The following is a 17,388-nucleotide window of genomic DNA, read 5'->3' as shown; positions in this document are numbered from 1 at the left end:
GCTCATTTGCATTTAAAGATACATGCACGAAAACAACATGTTTTGCTTTAAAGGTGCCCTCTGGGATAAAAAATCAAATCATACACCATATTCCATACCAGATGGGGTCAGTATACCTCCAGAAAAATACCTCCGCGGCCGCGTTCAAACAACACGGGCGAGCGGGTCTCCCTCGCGCATATTAATCAGTAAAACTAAAAGTAAAAGGTTGGAAGACCGCAGTTTCACGTGGATCATTTGGAGATTTTCAGAGATTAGAGACTAAATGAACAACATCTCAATACTAAATTATAAAGGCCATCTCATAGACAAGCCGGTGCATTTCGACGATATGGGAAAATTAAAGCCCAGGCATTTTTAGTTTATGGTATTCGTTTTGTTCATGTTACATTTTTATCATTAGTTTGAATTAATTTGACAGACAGCATTCCCTGATGTGGACCAAGCTAGCGCCTTTCAGAGCTGCCAACTCTCACAAATTCACCGTGAGACACACAACTTTTCACACACTCTCACGCCACATCCATTTTGTCATGCACAGAAAAGGACACAGAGACCGATCTCAGCTCTCGGATTCTGTTAATTTTATTACGCAATTCAAACAATAAATGCAGTTTTGGCGCTTGTAAATGTTAGACGACAGATCCCTAACGCACGTGAACCGATCATCTCTACTAGCAAATGGTAAAAGAACACGAACACTGTTGAAAGATACAGTATACTACAACTTACCAAAATGTATTCCTCATGCATAATATCGACCAATCATTTATTAAACTCATCCCTGAACTGAAATTTAGTAGCGGGCTGTATTTCCACACGACATCACGACATGACATCAGGTTCAAGTACACACAAGCCGGCGCGAGCGCGACTTACTCGTGTTACTGCAGTTTGGCTGGTGGTAGCGTTGCCCGCCCGCATACCGCCTCCCATGGCTGAAACTGGTATTACGACACCTGCCGGGCCGGGGCTAATAATTTAGCATGCTAATTTAGGTTATATCTCGGCAGCACTATAACTTGCCAGTTTTTTAATGACATCATTGCACTTATTTCTTCTCATTCTTTTGATGTGTGTAGCTCATTTTTTGGATATTTTTACCTCAATTATTCCATATGGCACCTTTAACTCAAAAATGGCCATTTACAAAATAGTGTAACAAATCTATGGGATGTTTTGAGCAGAAACTTCAAAGACACATTCTGGGAAGAGCTGAGACTTATATTACATCTTGTAAAGGGGGGGCATAATATGTCTTCTTTATTCATATTTCCATCTCAAGTCTGAAATACGAAAGAGCAACTGCATTAAACCTATAAGAAATAATAATCCTTTTTTCCCTCCTGTCTCAGAGCGCCAGTGTGTAACAGGTTGTTTTTAGGATGAATGTCTGAGAGCAAACACACTGCAGGGTCATGAGGTAGTGCTGTTCCTTTAACAACACAGCTCACTTCCCGCCCCACCCTGAGCTCCTGTACTAAAGTTTGACACAGACCCTCCACCGCTGCATGTTAGGACAGAAGAAGCTGTTCTCATTCCCACAGTCTGTTGGACTTTGAGTGTAGATTTTCTGTCCATATCCACATACCTATCAACGATCACTTCAGGTAAGAAGCTCTTCACGGTGTATTATTTTATCCCCTGCATGCTATTTCCGCTTCTCTTGTGCAATGGCTCTGCAATTTTTTGTGCAGCTCATGAGGCTTTTTGAGGTTTTGGTTACCAGAAATTCTTTAAATTCTTTCCACCTCATCAGAACTGTTCGGTTTTGTTGAGCTGACAAAATTCCTGGCAGAGAAGATGCAACTTTTGTGAACCTACTTATATAAGTCCAATTCTTCTCTTTCACAGTTACAAACTACCTTTTCTAACCTGAAATCAGGAATGTGACTTGTCTAGTCTTGTTTTCTAGAATAACTATACTTTAAAAATCATTCAGTCTGAGAAGGAACAATTTGACCAAGATTCTCAAAAAGAAGACCTAGACTTTTAACAGAGCTTTCATTAAAAAACCCTTGTGCTATGTTGAAAATCCTTTACCTAATTTGGTGTTCTTGGTCTTTTAAGATGATGGTTAATCTCACATTATTATCAACAAATATGGGATTCAATATTTCTGTCAACTTGTTTTCTTTCAGTTAGCACAGCTTATTTATTTTGGTAACTGATTGATGGTAGCTTGTAGGCCTATTAATATAGAGCTTATGCCACTTTAAAAAGTTCATTCAAGCGTATCCCCCCCCCAAAAAAAATGAATTGCATACGCTCAGACCAACGAGCCCAACTATCAATAAGTTGCAAAAAGAAAAAAACAAAACCTGTGGTAAATGAAAAAAAAAAAGTAGATAATTAAAAATCTGAATACAATACAATAACATAGCATAATGAAAGATTTATATCCAAGTTGTTGTAACAAGGTGGGACAAGCGAGTGTAACAATGTGGGAAAATATACATTTTTTAAAGTTCGAGCATAATTGTTATACGTTGTGTGAGAAATTAAGTGAGTTTTATTCCAATGTGCTAATATTAACTACCATTATAACATTTCACATGTAACTCAATGTGTCTAGGATCAGTTGTCTCTGTAATAAATAGTACATTGCAGCAAAACATATTTGGCCAACGATCCAGTAAAAAAAAAATATTGAACAAAAAAAATGAATTAAAAAAATATTTTCAAGATTTGTTATCACAACATATTTTCTTTTGTCAAATCAACTTTATAATAATTTATTTAGTTGAGATAACTTATTATTTTGAGTTTCTGATGATTAAATTAATCTCCTTCATTGTGTTAACTCACTTTTTCCAGTTCAATCAACTTAAAATTTTAAGGCAACCCAGGTTACTTACTTTTTTTAAAGTTAAACCAACAATATTTTTTACAGTGTAGTAATCACAACATTTTTTTTATTTTGTCAAATCAACTTAAATAATTTATTTAGTTCAGATAACAAATAATTTTGAGTTTCTGATGATTAAATCAATCTCCTTCATTCTATTAACTCACGAAGTTAAAATTAAGGCAACCCAGGTTACTTACTTTTTTAAGTTAAAACTACAATATTTTTTTACAGTGTGCGAATCTGCTTTTGCGCTCTGGAGGACGCCAATAGTTTCTAATTACAGCACATTTTTGAAGTGTTGAGCAATGTAGCCAATCACAAACATATCTGTTGACTACTTGAATGCAATGCCAAACAGAGGTGAACAAAAACTAAGGGGATAAGGGGATTCTGAGTTGTGGTTTCTAAGAGATTCATTGTGCATTCAGCTTCATTTATTGTAATAGAACTTTGTGAGATCACAATGATCTAAGCGCTCTTTGCACGCTTTCTGCCATGCCAATCCCACATACAGTATGGATGCTTTTCTGTTCAAATGAACAGTGGTTTGTAATGGTCTTGTAACAAATAATTTATCAGGAGTGTTTACGCTGGGATGTGTTTTGCGGTGACGTGTAACTGAAACTATTTTAAGGAAATACTGTATAAATATGTTTTGAAAGGGGAAGCGCAACTCCTATCTTTATCCTGGAGTTAGTTCACCCACCACCTATGGCCCTATTCTTACAATAGTTGTGTGTTTTTGTAAAATATTGCTGTTTCTTTTGGTAGGTTGGAGTTTAGACCTTATCTGGGTTCATGACTTTTGTTGGCAAGCTTGGAGACATGACCTTGGCTTTCCTCATATGTAAATGAAACTAATGCAGCACAGTGCGGATTAGCCATCCAGAAAACTCTGAGAATTCGGATATCACACGAAGTGTAATGTAGATTAAATCAGATTCAGCTAGACCACTGGCTAAAACAATTTCACAGAATTATCATAATACTGTCAAATGTCCACAAATCTGGCTTTGTTTATAGTCTGGCCAATTTTAAAGTTTATGAACTTCTGATGCACCATGAGAAAAGCATGTAGTTTTGCAATAGGAAGGAAATGGCCATAAGAGAGCATTCAGTCTCTGTATTACTCTACTAGAGAACGTTATCAGAATGTGCGGCTGTGTGTCATTTCCTCACATCCTTGACAACCCAACATGTTTGGAGTCAGGGGCCGGAGTTAGTGTTTAGACTGGAGACATCAGAACTATGCAGGAATGTCTCGATTACAACCAACAAGCCCTTTTATGGCCAAAATCTATCAGACCTTTCTAAGGAATTACAGAAGGCCGAGCCTGTTCTCATCCTTTGGTGTCATATAGGTGACGCCGTATGACATTTCGTCGAAAAACTACGCACATGGCACCCTTTAGTGTCAATATAACACGGAGAACCCAAGGTGTCATACAGGTGATTGGCATCCTTTAGCATCAATATGAGACGTAGACCCTACCCCAGACCTAAACCTACCCATAACAATGCATGTTATTTTGACGCTAAAGGGTGCCATATGCGTTGTATTTTGACAAAATGTCATATGGCGTCACCTATATGACGCCAAAGGATGAAAATGTGTTGGAAGATCAGAGGCACATCACTGTCAATCTATAGGCATGTTGGAAACATAACACTTATCATGCTTTGTTTTGTGTCGCTGTCTCAGTGTAGGCTCTGAATAAAAGTTATGACTGCTGCGTATTTACACTTAAATCAATCCAGATCTGCTCTTCACTAGAATGTAATAATAAAGGCATCCACTCTGCTCAGATTTTGATAGTTGACCAATAAATAAAACAGGCAGTGTGCCAAAGATGTAGGCGATTGGGAAGTTGTGGTGCAGATGTGAAGTAAATATGAACACTTATAAGATAAAGTAGTGTTTCATGTGTAGGTTGCTGAATTTACGCCTACACATAAGAAAGCCTTGTAGGTTCTACTTCTGTGCAGTTAGTTTGTGTTGTTAGTTTAGTTATGTGATAAGAAAGAATTGCAATAAAAGATTTAAAGGAGTAGTTCACTTAAAAAAAAAAAAAAAAACTTTTGCTGATAATTTACTCACCCCCATGTCATCCAAGATGTCCATGTCTTTCTTTCTTCAGTCGAAAAGAAATTAAGGTTTTTGATGAAAACATTCCAGGATTTTTCTCCATATAATGGACTTCAGTGGGAGCCAAACGGTTCAAGGTCGAAAAGACAGTTTCAGTGCAAACTGCAAACTGTTCAAAGGGCTTTAAAAGATTCCAGATGATCAATAAGGGTCTTATCAAGCGAAACGACCATTCATTAAAAAAAAAATAACAAAGTTTAAGTTTTATAAGCTCAAATGCTCGCCTTGCTCTGTTCTGTGATGTGCGTTCGTGACTCTCCTGTTCAAACTCGTTCATAAAAATGAACAAATCTTTTTCCCATTCAATTAGTTCATTTCGTTCGTTGAATCAACCAAATGACATGATTCACGAAAAAAAGATTTGTTCATTTTGATGAACGAGTTCGAACAGGAGAGTCACTAACCATTTGAGCTTATAAAACTTAAACTTTGTTATTTTTTTAAAATGAGCGATCTTTTCGCTTGATAAGACCATGAGCCAGGTCAGGTTCAATCTATATTCCCAGTTCCCACCCACATGAGATCGAATATATTCAAGGCCTTTCCAAATACCCACACTTGCGTTCTTGGCCACTTGAAAGCATGTGCACGAGACAGGAAGTAAGTGTGCAAGACTGTCCCATGTCTAAAAAATACCAAAGTGCAGTGGCCTTAATGAACACTAGCTTGAAAACCGCATCGAAGCAATATTCAAAGCTAAGCGTGGGGGGTTTAGAGGTCAGTTGTGATCAGATAAAGCCCATAAAGGGGCATGGTGAAGGTCAAGCTGTACCTTGGAGTCACAACAAGTATTTGCTTTTGAAAGTCCAAACTTCTCAATGGCCTCAAATGGCTTTATGCGCAGCTGCACTACTTCCTGAACTCCAGCCAGCTCATTTGTTTCCTGTCTGCCATTATTGGACAAACGGATTAATCCAGGTGTGCCTGGCCTCACTAGTCACAACAACAATCCTCAGACACACCTGGATTAATCAGTTTGTCCAATAATGGAAGACAGGAAACAAAAGTGCTGGCTGAAGTTCAGGAAGTAGTGCAGCAGTGCTTAAAGCCAATTCGCCTTTGGCTAGGCCACGCCCTAGAATGTAGATTTACCAATCACAGCGCAGCCAAAAATGAGCTCCCACAGAGGTCGGACACTTTTTCACAGCGCTCCATTGACTTTCAACACAGGCTTCTCATATTTTTGGTCTCGGCAGGCTATTACCGTTGTAGTTTTATCAAAAATATGGTTAAACGTTGTGCGTGGGGCATTTATAACACAGATAAGCGTTTCCCAGAGAGGTTTGAGGGGGGTGTCCATTTTTTTTCCTTCCCAATACCGAAGTCAAATCCTGACAAGTGTCGTCTTTGTATGAAACTGTGTGGACGTCCTCGGTCAGCTAAACCCCGCAAAGATCAACAAGCACATCTTTCATGCTTCTAACCTTACTGTGAAGTTATAGTTAGAGAGTTTTATAATGTTTTTTTAGGTTATGATTTCGGTTCTCACACCGGTAGTTGATACGTTAGATAGCACACGCTGCTAATAAATACAACGATATACTCGTGTAGTCCGTTTGCTTTGTAATAACGATTATAGAAGTGAATAGAGACCTACCCAGCTTTGCATGAACAGTGTTGCTCCCTGATATTGTTAGTCCCAGCCTCCGTCTCAATTAGTAGGATATGCGGTGGTTCATTTCTTGACTGTGACCGGTAACGTTATGCTTTTGCCTCTATTTGGATGCCTTGCTGTTTCTTGCGTTTCACCTGTATGTCTTGAATATAGCCTTCGAACGCATATTGCAGCCCCTTTTGTCTCGGACACTTTATTTGCTGCTTTATAAAAGTTTGATAACATTTCAGCAGGAAGAGCTGTCACAGCATAAGCCATGTTGATACCAAGCATGTTGATACGAGCCCAGATGAAGTTTGACGGAAGTAGCAACAGTAACTAAGGGGGGCGGGGCTTAGCCAAAGGTGAATTGTTTTTAGCTTTGAAAGCATGAGATCCCACCCTCCCTTCAGAGCATCTCTAAAGCCACGCCTCCTCCAAAACACATGAACACACAGCAGATTCTGAAAAGCCTCACGAGAGACTGCGTTAAACTACATCATGTCTCAAAGCATGTAACATTACATTACAATAATAATGAACATAAACAACTTAAAGAGCTCTGACCTGTAAAACTTGACTGCTGCAGATTCATTTCAGCGTTGATCGTGTTGACATATAAATGCATAAATCCAAGCCTGAGGATGTGAACAGCTCCGGGTAGAAGTCATCTCATAAATACGGTTATGACATGGCGTGAACGCAGCACAAGCTTGTTGTTTTGGTTCAGGTCCCCTGAACCAAAAAGTAGGTGATTTCAGGACACATGTTGTGAGCTACTCTGCTGTGTTTGTTTCAGGATGCCTCTTGGGGGTGGAAACAAATGTGGCTGCTGCCAGAAAACAGTGTACTTTGCAGAGGAAGTGCAGTGTGAAGGACGGAGCTTCCACAGATCCTGTTTCCTGTGCAGTAAGTCCTGTTCTTTTCCCTGTGTCCAGTGCCTTGACTCGAGTCCACACAGGTTCAGTAGATCAGCTTGTTTAACAAAGTTTACCGAAGGCATTCTTAAAGGAGCTGTATGTAAGAAGTGTATTTCAAATAATAAACTGCCCCTGATATGTCAGACTGATCTCATGAAGTAGCGTGTGTATGACACGCCAATTCGTATTTCCATTTTTGTCGTGCTATCAAGACGCATAATCGCCTTTCAGCGTGTTTATGAACGCCGTTGACTTAAAGTTATATAAATATATGACTAACCTCAACCCCGTCCCTAAACCTAAAGCCTAGTTCACACTACATGATTTTAAAACGTCGGGCTGAACTGTGCGGTTCACACTACAAAACTTGCTGTCAGTGAAATCAAGAGTGTTCAAGTTTTTAGCTGTTCACACCACACAACACAACGTGATTGATCCACAACAGGAGGTAACTCACTACACGAGTTGACAACGCACTGCATAGAGATACAACCACGATCGGATGATAAGAGCAAATCATTTGTGACTCAATGAGAGCTGTTTCAGTACTATGCTACGGTCTAAATCCTGAAAATAATCAAATAAATAACGAGTTGACAACAACTCTGTCACTCAACGATTTTATCTTGTCTACAAACCACGTTTTGTCACGAAAAAACATGCAGTAAATAAATAAATATTGTGCCAATTATACCCAGCGAAGAAGAGCACACAACACGTGAATATGGACGTCAGACAGAAACTAGTGCTGCACACTGTTTGCGCTACGATCTTCTCTGAGGAAAAAAATGCAAAAAAAAAAAAGAGAAGATTTACCTGGTGTCCTCAACCCATGCGTTGCTATGATTGGCTGTACCCATGACATCACTGAGTTTGAGTCACGCGACGGCTCTGGATATCTAGCAGGCTAGATATTTTTCTGGGTTCGGCGACGAGTCTGTGAGGCATCTGCGAGTGTTTTCGCTGCGTTGTTGGCTCTTTCATACTAACAGATTGGGAAGCGTTCATCGTCCGCTAATCCCCCGCGATTTGCACGCGATAACACCCTGACCTGTCGGCGACTCAACGATTTGCAAATCGGGCATAAATCGGGCTTAAAATCCTGTAGTGTGAACTTGGCATAACCGTCACTGGGGTTAATGGCATTTATGACTGTTCCCTTACCATCCTAGGTAAAAAAAAGATATGACTTACCTCAACCCCATCCCTAAACTTAACCGTCACTGGGGTTAATGGCATTTATGACTGGAGATTTGACTGCGTGTTTGACTGTGAATGACGCGGACGTTAATGGCGTAGACATACACGCATACACGCGGATAGCTCAAAATGCGTAGAGATAACACGCCACCTGACTCGAAAGTGGCGTGCATGTTTACGCAAAAGTCATGATGTCATGTTGGATATGTTACTAAACATTAAGAAATCATGTTCATTTCTTCTACTTATATCACTGACAACAGTAGTCCGGCCAGGATGTTGTCATTTAAAAATCGAAGTTGCAGCCCTCAACTGTCATGTTGTGTTTTGGTCTGATGCTCCGCCCTCCACCAATCTACCAATCACGAAGTCAGTAGTGTTGTAGCATCCGGGTTGCCAGCTCTGCTCTAGTTACCACGGCTGCAGATACAGACGTGTCAGATAAAAAAAAAAACCTGTTGGATCCTGCAGCATATCTGGCAACCTCGAGTCAGGGGGGAGGGGATACATCGCTCTACGGTAATTTGAAAGTGATTGCAGTCCCAGTTCTTGCCACAATGTTACATACGGCTCCTTTAATACATCACTTCGTCACTGCCTGATGAAACTCACGTTTGTTCAAAACGGTTACTTTTCAGGAAGTGAAAAAAACACGTAATTTCAAAAGCAGCTGAACGTAACGTTGTCATGCTTGGTACAACATCTTTAAATGTAACCATATTCTTGCCAGTGTCATGATATAATCCACATTTGACCCAAAATCGAGTTTAAATGGACATACGTGCATATTGTGTACAGTAACGGGGGTCGATACGCGTTCTTCCGATCATTAATTAGAATGACCAAATCGCGTTTCATATTGACAGATGAATACCCAGATAGCAAACTGACATTGAATCAACGTGGAAATATGACATCGAAACAACGTTGATCTGACATAGTTTTGCTCATCGAATTAACGTTGAACCAACGTCAGACGCGTCATTCTTTCAAAACTAGCGGAAAATCAACTTGAAATCAACGTGTTGTTTCAACGTTATGAAAGCAAACCAATTTTCGATTTTCATTTAGCTTTGAAGAATGCCGCGTCTGACGTTGGTTCAACGTTAATTCGATGAGCAAAATCAACGTTGTTTCAATGTCATGAGAGACGTCGTTTCCACGTTGATTCAATGTCAGTTTGCTGTCTGGGTAGGCTACGCTCAGTTTATCAAATACGCTCAGTTTATTAAATGTCTCTTGCAAACTATGAAGAGACAATGAATCAATACACTGACATGGCGATGCTAGACTGATACTTTTGTTTACACAATCCTACCGTAATTTTGCCACTCCACTCCACTATGTCTGGCATAAGGGGGAAACGTTTACCTCGATAAAGTTAGGCCTACTGTAAAGGAAAGTCTTGAGAACAGTTGTCAAAAACAAAAGTTTGATGATACTTTACCTCACAGTGTTATCCGGCAATCTAATGTTGAGCTTTCAGAGATGAAACTTCACGAGACCGGCGAGATGCCTCCACAGGGCGAGGAGATACGCAGCGTGATTGACAGCTTTGACAGCAAATGGATATACGTGGAAATCAGATGACACAACTTTTCATTGGTCATTTAGATAATGTGAAGCATGCTGTATACAGAAACGAACCCGGACATTCTATCCGTCAAAAAATCTCAAAATCGGCAAAATGGACATACGCGTTTTTCATCGGACAGTGACGATTTGTCTGTTGATAATTATCATCTTTTGTACAATAGAAGGCACAACACATTGTGCTAAAATGACAAATCTATGCCTGAATGCTTTGAAAGCTGTGCTGAAAGAACAAACTGACACACTTTGGTTGTTTCATAGTGTACACACCAAACAATAAAATGTTTGGTTTTTGTTAAAGGAGAAGTACTTTTGTGTGTGTGAAACAGCAGTACACCAATATAGGAACACATCCATGTCATAAAATTGCCTTGATATCACAGACTGTTTTGTTGCAAGGGAGAATAAAGAAGGGATAGCTCACCCAAAAATGAAAATTCTGTCATTAATTACTTCTCTCATGTCGTCCCAAACCCGTAAGACTTTCTCTCATCTTTGGAACACAATTGAAGATCTTGAAAGTGGTACAGTAGTTGCATAGGCTGTCATTGAGGAGACAGAACGCTCTCAGATTTCATCAAAAAAGATCTATATTCGTTCTGAAGATGAAAGAAGGTTTGGAAAGACATGAGGGCGAGTAATTAAAGGAGTAGTTCACTTTTAGTAAAAACATTTGCTGATAATTTACTCACCCCCATGTCTTCCAAGATGTCCATGTCTTTCTTTCTTCAGTCGAAAATAAATTAAGGTTTTTGTTGAAAACATTCCAGGATTTTCTCCATATAATGGACTTCAATGGGAACCAAACGGTTCAAGGTCCAAATGAGAGTTTCAGTGCAAACTGCAAACTGTTCAAAGGGCTTTAAACGATTCCAGACGATGAATAAGGGTCTTATCTAGGACCTTTCGAGTCATGACTCGAAAAATAATTTGTTCATTTTGATGAACGAGTTCTAACAGGAGAGTCACGAACGCTCATCACAAAACAGAGCAAGGCGAGCATTTGTGCTTATAAAACTTTATTTTTTAAATGAGCGATCGTTTCGCTTGAATAAGACCCTTATTCATCGTCTGGAATTGTTTAAAGCCCTTTGAACAGTTTGCAGTTTGCACTGAAACTGTCTTTCGGACCTTGAACCGTTTGGTTCCCATTGAAGTGCATTATATGGAGAAAATCCTGGAATGTTTTCATCAAAAACTTTAATTTCTTTTTGACTGAAGAAAGAAAGACACAGACATCTTGGATGACATGGGGGTGAGTAAATTATCAGCAAAAGTTTTTTTTTAATTTTTTTTTTTAAAGTGAACTACTTTAATGACAGCAGGTGAACTATCCCTTTAACATCTAGCTAAAATCACTACCATTCATTAATTCATTATTACTTAATTTGTTCTTACATTTAAAATATAATACATCTGATTTGGGTGAAACTACTTCTAATTCTAGATAGTATGTGAATCAGGCAGGTGGTACGAGCAGTATTTGTCCAACAGTTTCAGACTACTACTGTATGTGAAGTAAAGGCTGTTTTCTGGCACCCTCTTCTGTTCATCTTAAGCCACTATATGAGGTTTAATATTACCCTGCATTGGGCCCTCAAAGGAATCTGCATTCCAGACAGACTGTCGGCAGGGGAGGACGAAACTCAAAGGCCTTTTAATGAAAAAACTCAAACACAGGACCCTGCCAAGGAGTTAGAGACAAAGCTGTAGGATTGCAAAATTCACAAAACTAACACAGTATAATAGCCTCTATCGATCTACTCTGTCAATGTATCAGAAGAAAGCAATTGTACAATTATTGTCTAATATAAAACACAACATATTCATAGTTTCTCATCTAAAAATATATATCTTTCTAACAATCATATATGATATCCTCCCACTCAACACACTTGATCTACTAAATTGCCTAAAGCAACAGTAACTCATTGTCATTTCACTCATTGTCATTTCAGTGGTGTGCAGGAAAAATCTAGACAGCACTACCGTGGCCGTCCATGAGGATGAGATCTACTGCAAGGCCTGTTACGGCAAAAAATACGGGCCCAAAGGCTACGGCTACGGCGCTGGTGCAGGAACTCTGAGCATGGACAAAGGAGAGTCGCTGGGCATTAAAGCCGAGGAGTGAGAAAAATACACCTGCTTTGCATTTTGATTCTTAAATATCACTTCATATTTGAGTCTTGCAAGACCAGACTTTTGACTATCAGAGTGTACGGTTTTTCTGGCCAAGATCCGCTCACTGTACGAAGCAACCCACTACTTTATACGTCTTGAATGCTCTGCTATGAATGCATCCAAGCTGCTCTTTCAATGATTTGGAATATAGCACACAAGTTATAAAGGCCACTTATAATATTATAATATCGTTTTTTTTGCCCTTTTTGTTTAGCTTGACAGCTCTTGGTCCCTTTCCGCTTTCATTGAATGGAAAAGAGCAGCATGAACATTCTTCAAAACAACTTATTTTGTGTTTTGTTAAATCACGGAATTTAAATTTTGTGGGGAACCACTGTCAATGTTCATCCTCTGATTGGTGTGTACTGTGTCTCTTGAATGCAGGCCTCAAGAGCACCGGCCCACCAATAACCCCAACACATCCAAGTTTGCTCAAAAGTTCGGCAGCTCTGATGTTTGTCCACGGTGTAGCAAGGCCGTCTACGCGGCTGAAAAAGTCATAGGGGCAGGAAATGTAAGCCGAAAGCAGAAGCGGCGGGAGGAAATGCTGTGGTGGCGCACCAAAATTAAATAAGCCACCATTTACGGTTCTGTAAGCTTTGGACATGGTCTTCGTTGAGCGACTGTTGTGTTCCTTCCTCTGCAGGCATGGCACAAGGGTTGTTTCCGGTGTGCGAAATGTGGAAAGGGGCTGGAATCTACAACTTTAGCTGACAAAGATGGAGAAATCTTCTGCAAAGGCAGAGTATCCAATCTTATCCTGTCTCTTTTTAGCGGTTCTTGCCAAGCAACCACCTAGAAACCACACAGAACACCCTAACAAGGGCATGACGCACTAAAAAAATGTTCAGAAAATGTTCGCAAATTGCATCGAGAGAAGTCAAAATCTTCTTTTTAAAGAATCGATATCGATTCTTCCTCTGATCAATCTTTCAGTCTTTACTGTTTTCAGGTGATGCATGAACAAAACTTGATTGAAAATGACACTGTAGAGCACCTCCCTTCCAAAAATCGCAGTAAGCGTTGTGCTTTGTTACTTTTAATACGTAACAAAGTCTCAGCATTCACATTTTTTGAGTTTTATCACATCATTCAAATAATAAATGCCATTTTGGCGTGCTTTAATGTCACTGTTGCCGCCACGGTTATAGCGAAACGGATCGTCTATTCCTCTTTACCTCTAGTTATAGCACAGAACAAACATGAATAAACATCAGAAGGTATGTTGAACGATAAAGAACTTACTGAAATATATACTGTCTCATGTAATTGCTCAGTGTTTCAAACGCAGATTTATAATCATCAAAAAAACAGCATAACATTGTCTAGTAGATACATTTCCCTCAGGAAAGCCAGTTTTTGTCCATAAAGACAAACTAACTCTAGAGAGGAGAATTTATAAATAAATGCAGTATATTACATTTTCAATATATTTTTAATATGTGAGAGATGTCTCCTTGATGAATAAATCTCTGGCAGAAAAAACTGCCAGTAACGCTTTAGATTACAGCCCGGAAAGTACTAATTAACAGAAATTTACAGAGTAATTTCGATAATTATAATGTACCTATAGACCATTTCACAAGATGTAAACAACACTGGTCCAGAAGCACTTCCTGTTTCAGTTTGTAACTGTTTTCTTTATTTCACATGTAAAGAAAACATCTTAAAGATGTTTGTTTAACTTTTTGATTCAGTTTTAAATGTTCTGTTGGTTGTATTTTATCCCAGCTTTTATGTAGTGTTAAAAACTGAAACAGGAAGTGCTTCTGGACCAGTGTTGTTTACATCTTGTGAAATGGTCTATAAAGTACTTGTAAGTAAGTATAAGTATAACTTTACAATATGTAAAGTTTGGGGAATAAAGGGGTGTAACAACCAGGAGAAATAAAAAAAATACATATACTGTAAGTCTTATTGAACTAAGGGGATCTTATTACAACAATCTTACATGTGGGAGCAATTTAGCAAGAACAGTCACTGCATACCTTTTTGTAATAATTGTGTACCAATACGTACTGTATAGTTTTTTTTGTTTGTTTTTTTTTATTACAGGGTACATATCTACATTTATACATTTTTTTTTTTTTTTTTTTGCAAAAGTACAGATATTTAAGTTAACATGTTTCAAGGCAAGAAAAGCTCTATTGCAATTTTTTTAAATGGGGAAATATATCTTGTTTCATGCTACATGGTAAGTGGTGCTTGTATAATAAATAAAGGTTTCCGAGTGAGTGATATAAGAATGTGTGTATGGATTTTTATTTTATTGTACTTACCCAGTAACTACATGGAACAAGAGGGTAACAAGCACCACTTTAATTTACGGCCCGCAATGTCACACTTACCCTGGAACTACATGGAACAAGAGGGTAACAAGCACCACTACAACAAGAGTATCTTTCCCCAATATTTAAGCAAAAATTGCAATAGTTTTCGTTTTCAGTGCACTTTTGTTAAAAAGATTACTTTATAAATGCATAGATATGTACCCTGTAATTTTTAAAAACGTATACAGTATGTACTGGTTCACCGTTATTTCAAAAAGGCACACACTGTATGTTCTTGCTAAATTGCTCCCACGTGTAAGATTGTTGTATCATATTAATAGAATAAAACCCCCTTAGTTATATAATACTTACAGTATAAATCATTTTATTAATTCTCCTGTTGTTACCTCTTTATTCCCCAAACTTAAAATATTGTTCCCTTAAACTTACATTGCAAGTACGTTATAGGTACACTATAATTACAGGTTAAAGCTAGGGTATACGATTTCAAAGATTGTTCATTATTAATATCCTCGTTTAGATGCTGGTTATGGTTATATAGTACAATCCTAACAATATGAATAGAAAAAAGAACTAAAAAAATCCATTCACTCTATTGGCTGGACAGCCGCAGAAAAGGTGACCAATGTAAGCTGTGCGGCCGCACAGCTTATATTGGTCAACTGCTCTCATCCAATCACCAGCTCCACTTGAAACTCCGCCTGGCGCTCGCGTCTCCAACCCAACCGCAACCCAACTTTTTATTAGTTTGACAACTTGCTCATGCTGCCGGTCGGCATTGGAATGTTAGCCGTTTAGCATCGCCGATCGCGGTTCAAAGAAATTATATTTCTTGTTCGAGGTTTCTGTTCGAGCCGATCGGAATTTGAACAAGATGCGCTGCGTGCTGCAATAACAATGACTGAAAACCTTAGCAATACTAGTAGTATTATAATGGTGGTGGGGAGTTTAGAACATTTCATGTGTTGCTAATCTTGCGTTGACGTGAACTCAAACGTGACATACGTCAGGGATCAGGTAGCACAGAGGGGAGGGGGGTGTGTGTGGAGGGGCGGGATGAGTTTTTTAAAACTTCCCTACCGTCTCGACCGATTTTTAACATCGTATACCATAGCTTTAAAGCTGTAAAATTGCTTTAATTACGCAGTACTTTCCGGGCTGTAATTTAAAGCGTTAGCGAACTGCCTCAGGTGCAATTTAACTGTATACAACTCAATTTGTATTAGTAGAAAACCTGTAGTATTTTCAAATTACGGTGCTTTCCACCCTCATATTTCCCTACTACGAGAGATTTATGTATTTTTTTTGTCTGGAAAAAATTCTCTGATGACGCAAAAATCGTCATTTTTCCTCATCTGCGGATTTTTTGTCCAGAGGCTAAAGACTACAGTCAGTAGTAGGGTCTCTGTCCCGCAGGTCCTCAACCCGCCCATAGAGGGCGAGATCTCACTCACAGAATGTACACATAGCATCAGCCATCTTTTTTTGGAAGCTAAGCTAGCAGGCTCTTGTTCTGTGGAGAAAGCCGAGTAGTAGAGGTTACCATCCTCTTTTTCCTGGACATGTCTGGCTGTTGATGACCGGGTGCGTCTCACAGGTGTCGCTCATTGGTAATCGAGGCCCTCACTCGTCCTGCTCGCCACATAAAAATAATGAATTGTGACTGTAGAACGCAAAAAAACGAATCCCGGAGATTTTGGGCGATCTCGAAACACATTTTCGGGCAGACTCATCACAGAGACTCACTAGTGGGCTAGACTTGTTGTTCAACTACTGCGCTCTGTTACCGGTAAGCGTGGCCTCCTAGGGCAGCAAGTGCATTCTGGGAGTTGTTGTCTTTCATCCACATAAGCCAAAAATACATTTTCTGGCTTTTCTCAGTCTAGAAATTCAAAAATAATTTCACATTTCTTCTACACAAATGGCCCATTTTAAATACATTCATCTTTCCAGAGGTGAAGTATCCCTTTAAGAAAAATTTACACTGTACCTGATACATATATCCTAATCATAATCAAATCAAATCAAGAGCTTACTGTAAAAAGGAGCAAGTCTTGACAACATGTTTTTTTTTACATTACTTTAACTTATCAAAACAAAGTTAAGCAATTTTCAACTTTTTTTAAGATATTAGCCAGGTTAATTGAATTGATTGTACTTAAAATGTCAGGCGGCAACTTTTTTTACAGTGAGAATTTGAATTGATTTGAGAAATCTGTGTCCTCTGCCCTAATAGCACCTACTGTATATCATGATGGCGAGAACACCACTCATATTAAAACCTTTACCATTGTAATGGTGTCGTATTAACTTCCTCGTCTTGTGCCCTACACAGGTTGCTACGCCAAAAGCTTTGGACCAAAAGGATTTGGATATGGCCAAGGTGCTGGGGCGCTGTCACACACTCAATAGATTCCCTACACCACAACCTTTCCTAAACATTCCCCATTGTGAGCATCCGTAGAAGCAGCATGTGAATGTCAGTGTCTTCAAAAAGGAAACCAGCGTCAGTCGAGAAGGAAACCATTGTTCAGATGCTTCGGTCTGTTTCTTAAACAAGATGACACATTCCAAAAGACATCATGTCATTGTCTTAAACCCATAAACATCTC

At 39.0% G+C, this 17,388-nt stretch overlaps 1 protein-coding gene across 1 annotated transcript; it reads left to right on the top strand.

The window, feature by feature from the left end:
• The first annotated feature begins 1,469 nt into the window (after positions 1–1,469).
• csrp1a (cysteine and glycine rich protein 1a) lies at positions 1,470–17,385 on the top strand. The gene is made up of 6 exons (XM_039689899.2): positions 1,470–1,610; positions 7,391–7,500; positions 12,263–12,431; positions 12,870–12,999; positions 13,132–13,225; positions 17,112–17,385. Exons 2-6 carry the CDS (start codon positions 7,392–7,394, stop codon positions 17,186–17,188), a joined length of 579 nt encoding a protein of 192 aa, XP_039545833.1. The 5' UTR covers positions 1,470–1,610; position 7,391; the 3' UTR covers positions 17,189–17,385.
• Positions 17,386–17,388: the final 3 nt, after the last annotated feature.

This window comes from Pimephales promelas, chromosome 20 (assembly GCF_988280905.1).
Source record: "Pimephales promelas chromosome 20, fPimPro1.hap1.1, whole genome shotgun sequence".
Taxonomy (NCBI): domain Eukaryota; kingdom Metazoa; phylum Chordata; class Actinopteri; order Cypriniformes; family Leuciscidae; genus Pimephales; species Pimephales promelas.
Note: the sequence above shows the minus strand (reverse complement) of the source record. Positions and strands in the feature narration are given on the sequence as shown.

Excerpts from the sequence above, each read along its gene's own strand:
- csrp1a (XM_039689899.2), top strand. The coding sequence starts at position 7,392 with ATGCCTCTTGGGGGTGGAAACAAATGTGGCTGCTGCCAGAAAACAGTG. Across the intron at positions 7,501-12,262 it reads CAGATCCTGTTTCCTGTGCA|TGGTGTGCAGGAAAAATCTA; the intron begins GTAAGTCCTGTT and ends TTGTCATTTCAG. Across the intron at positions 13,226-17,111 it reads TGGAGAAATCTTCTGCAAAG|GTTGCTACGCCAAAAGCTTT; the intron begins GCAGAGTATCCA and ends TGCCCTACACAG.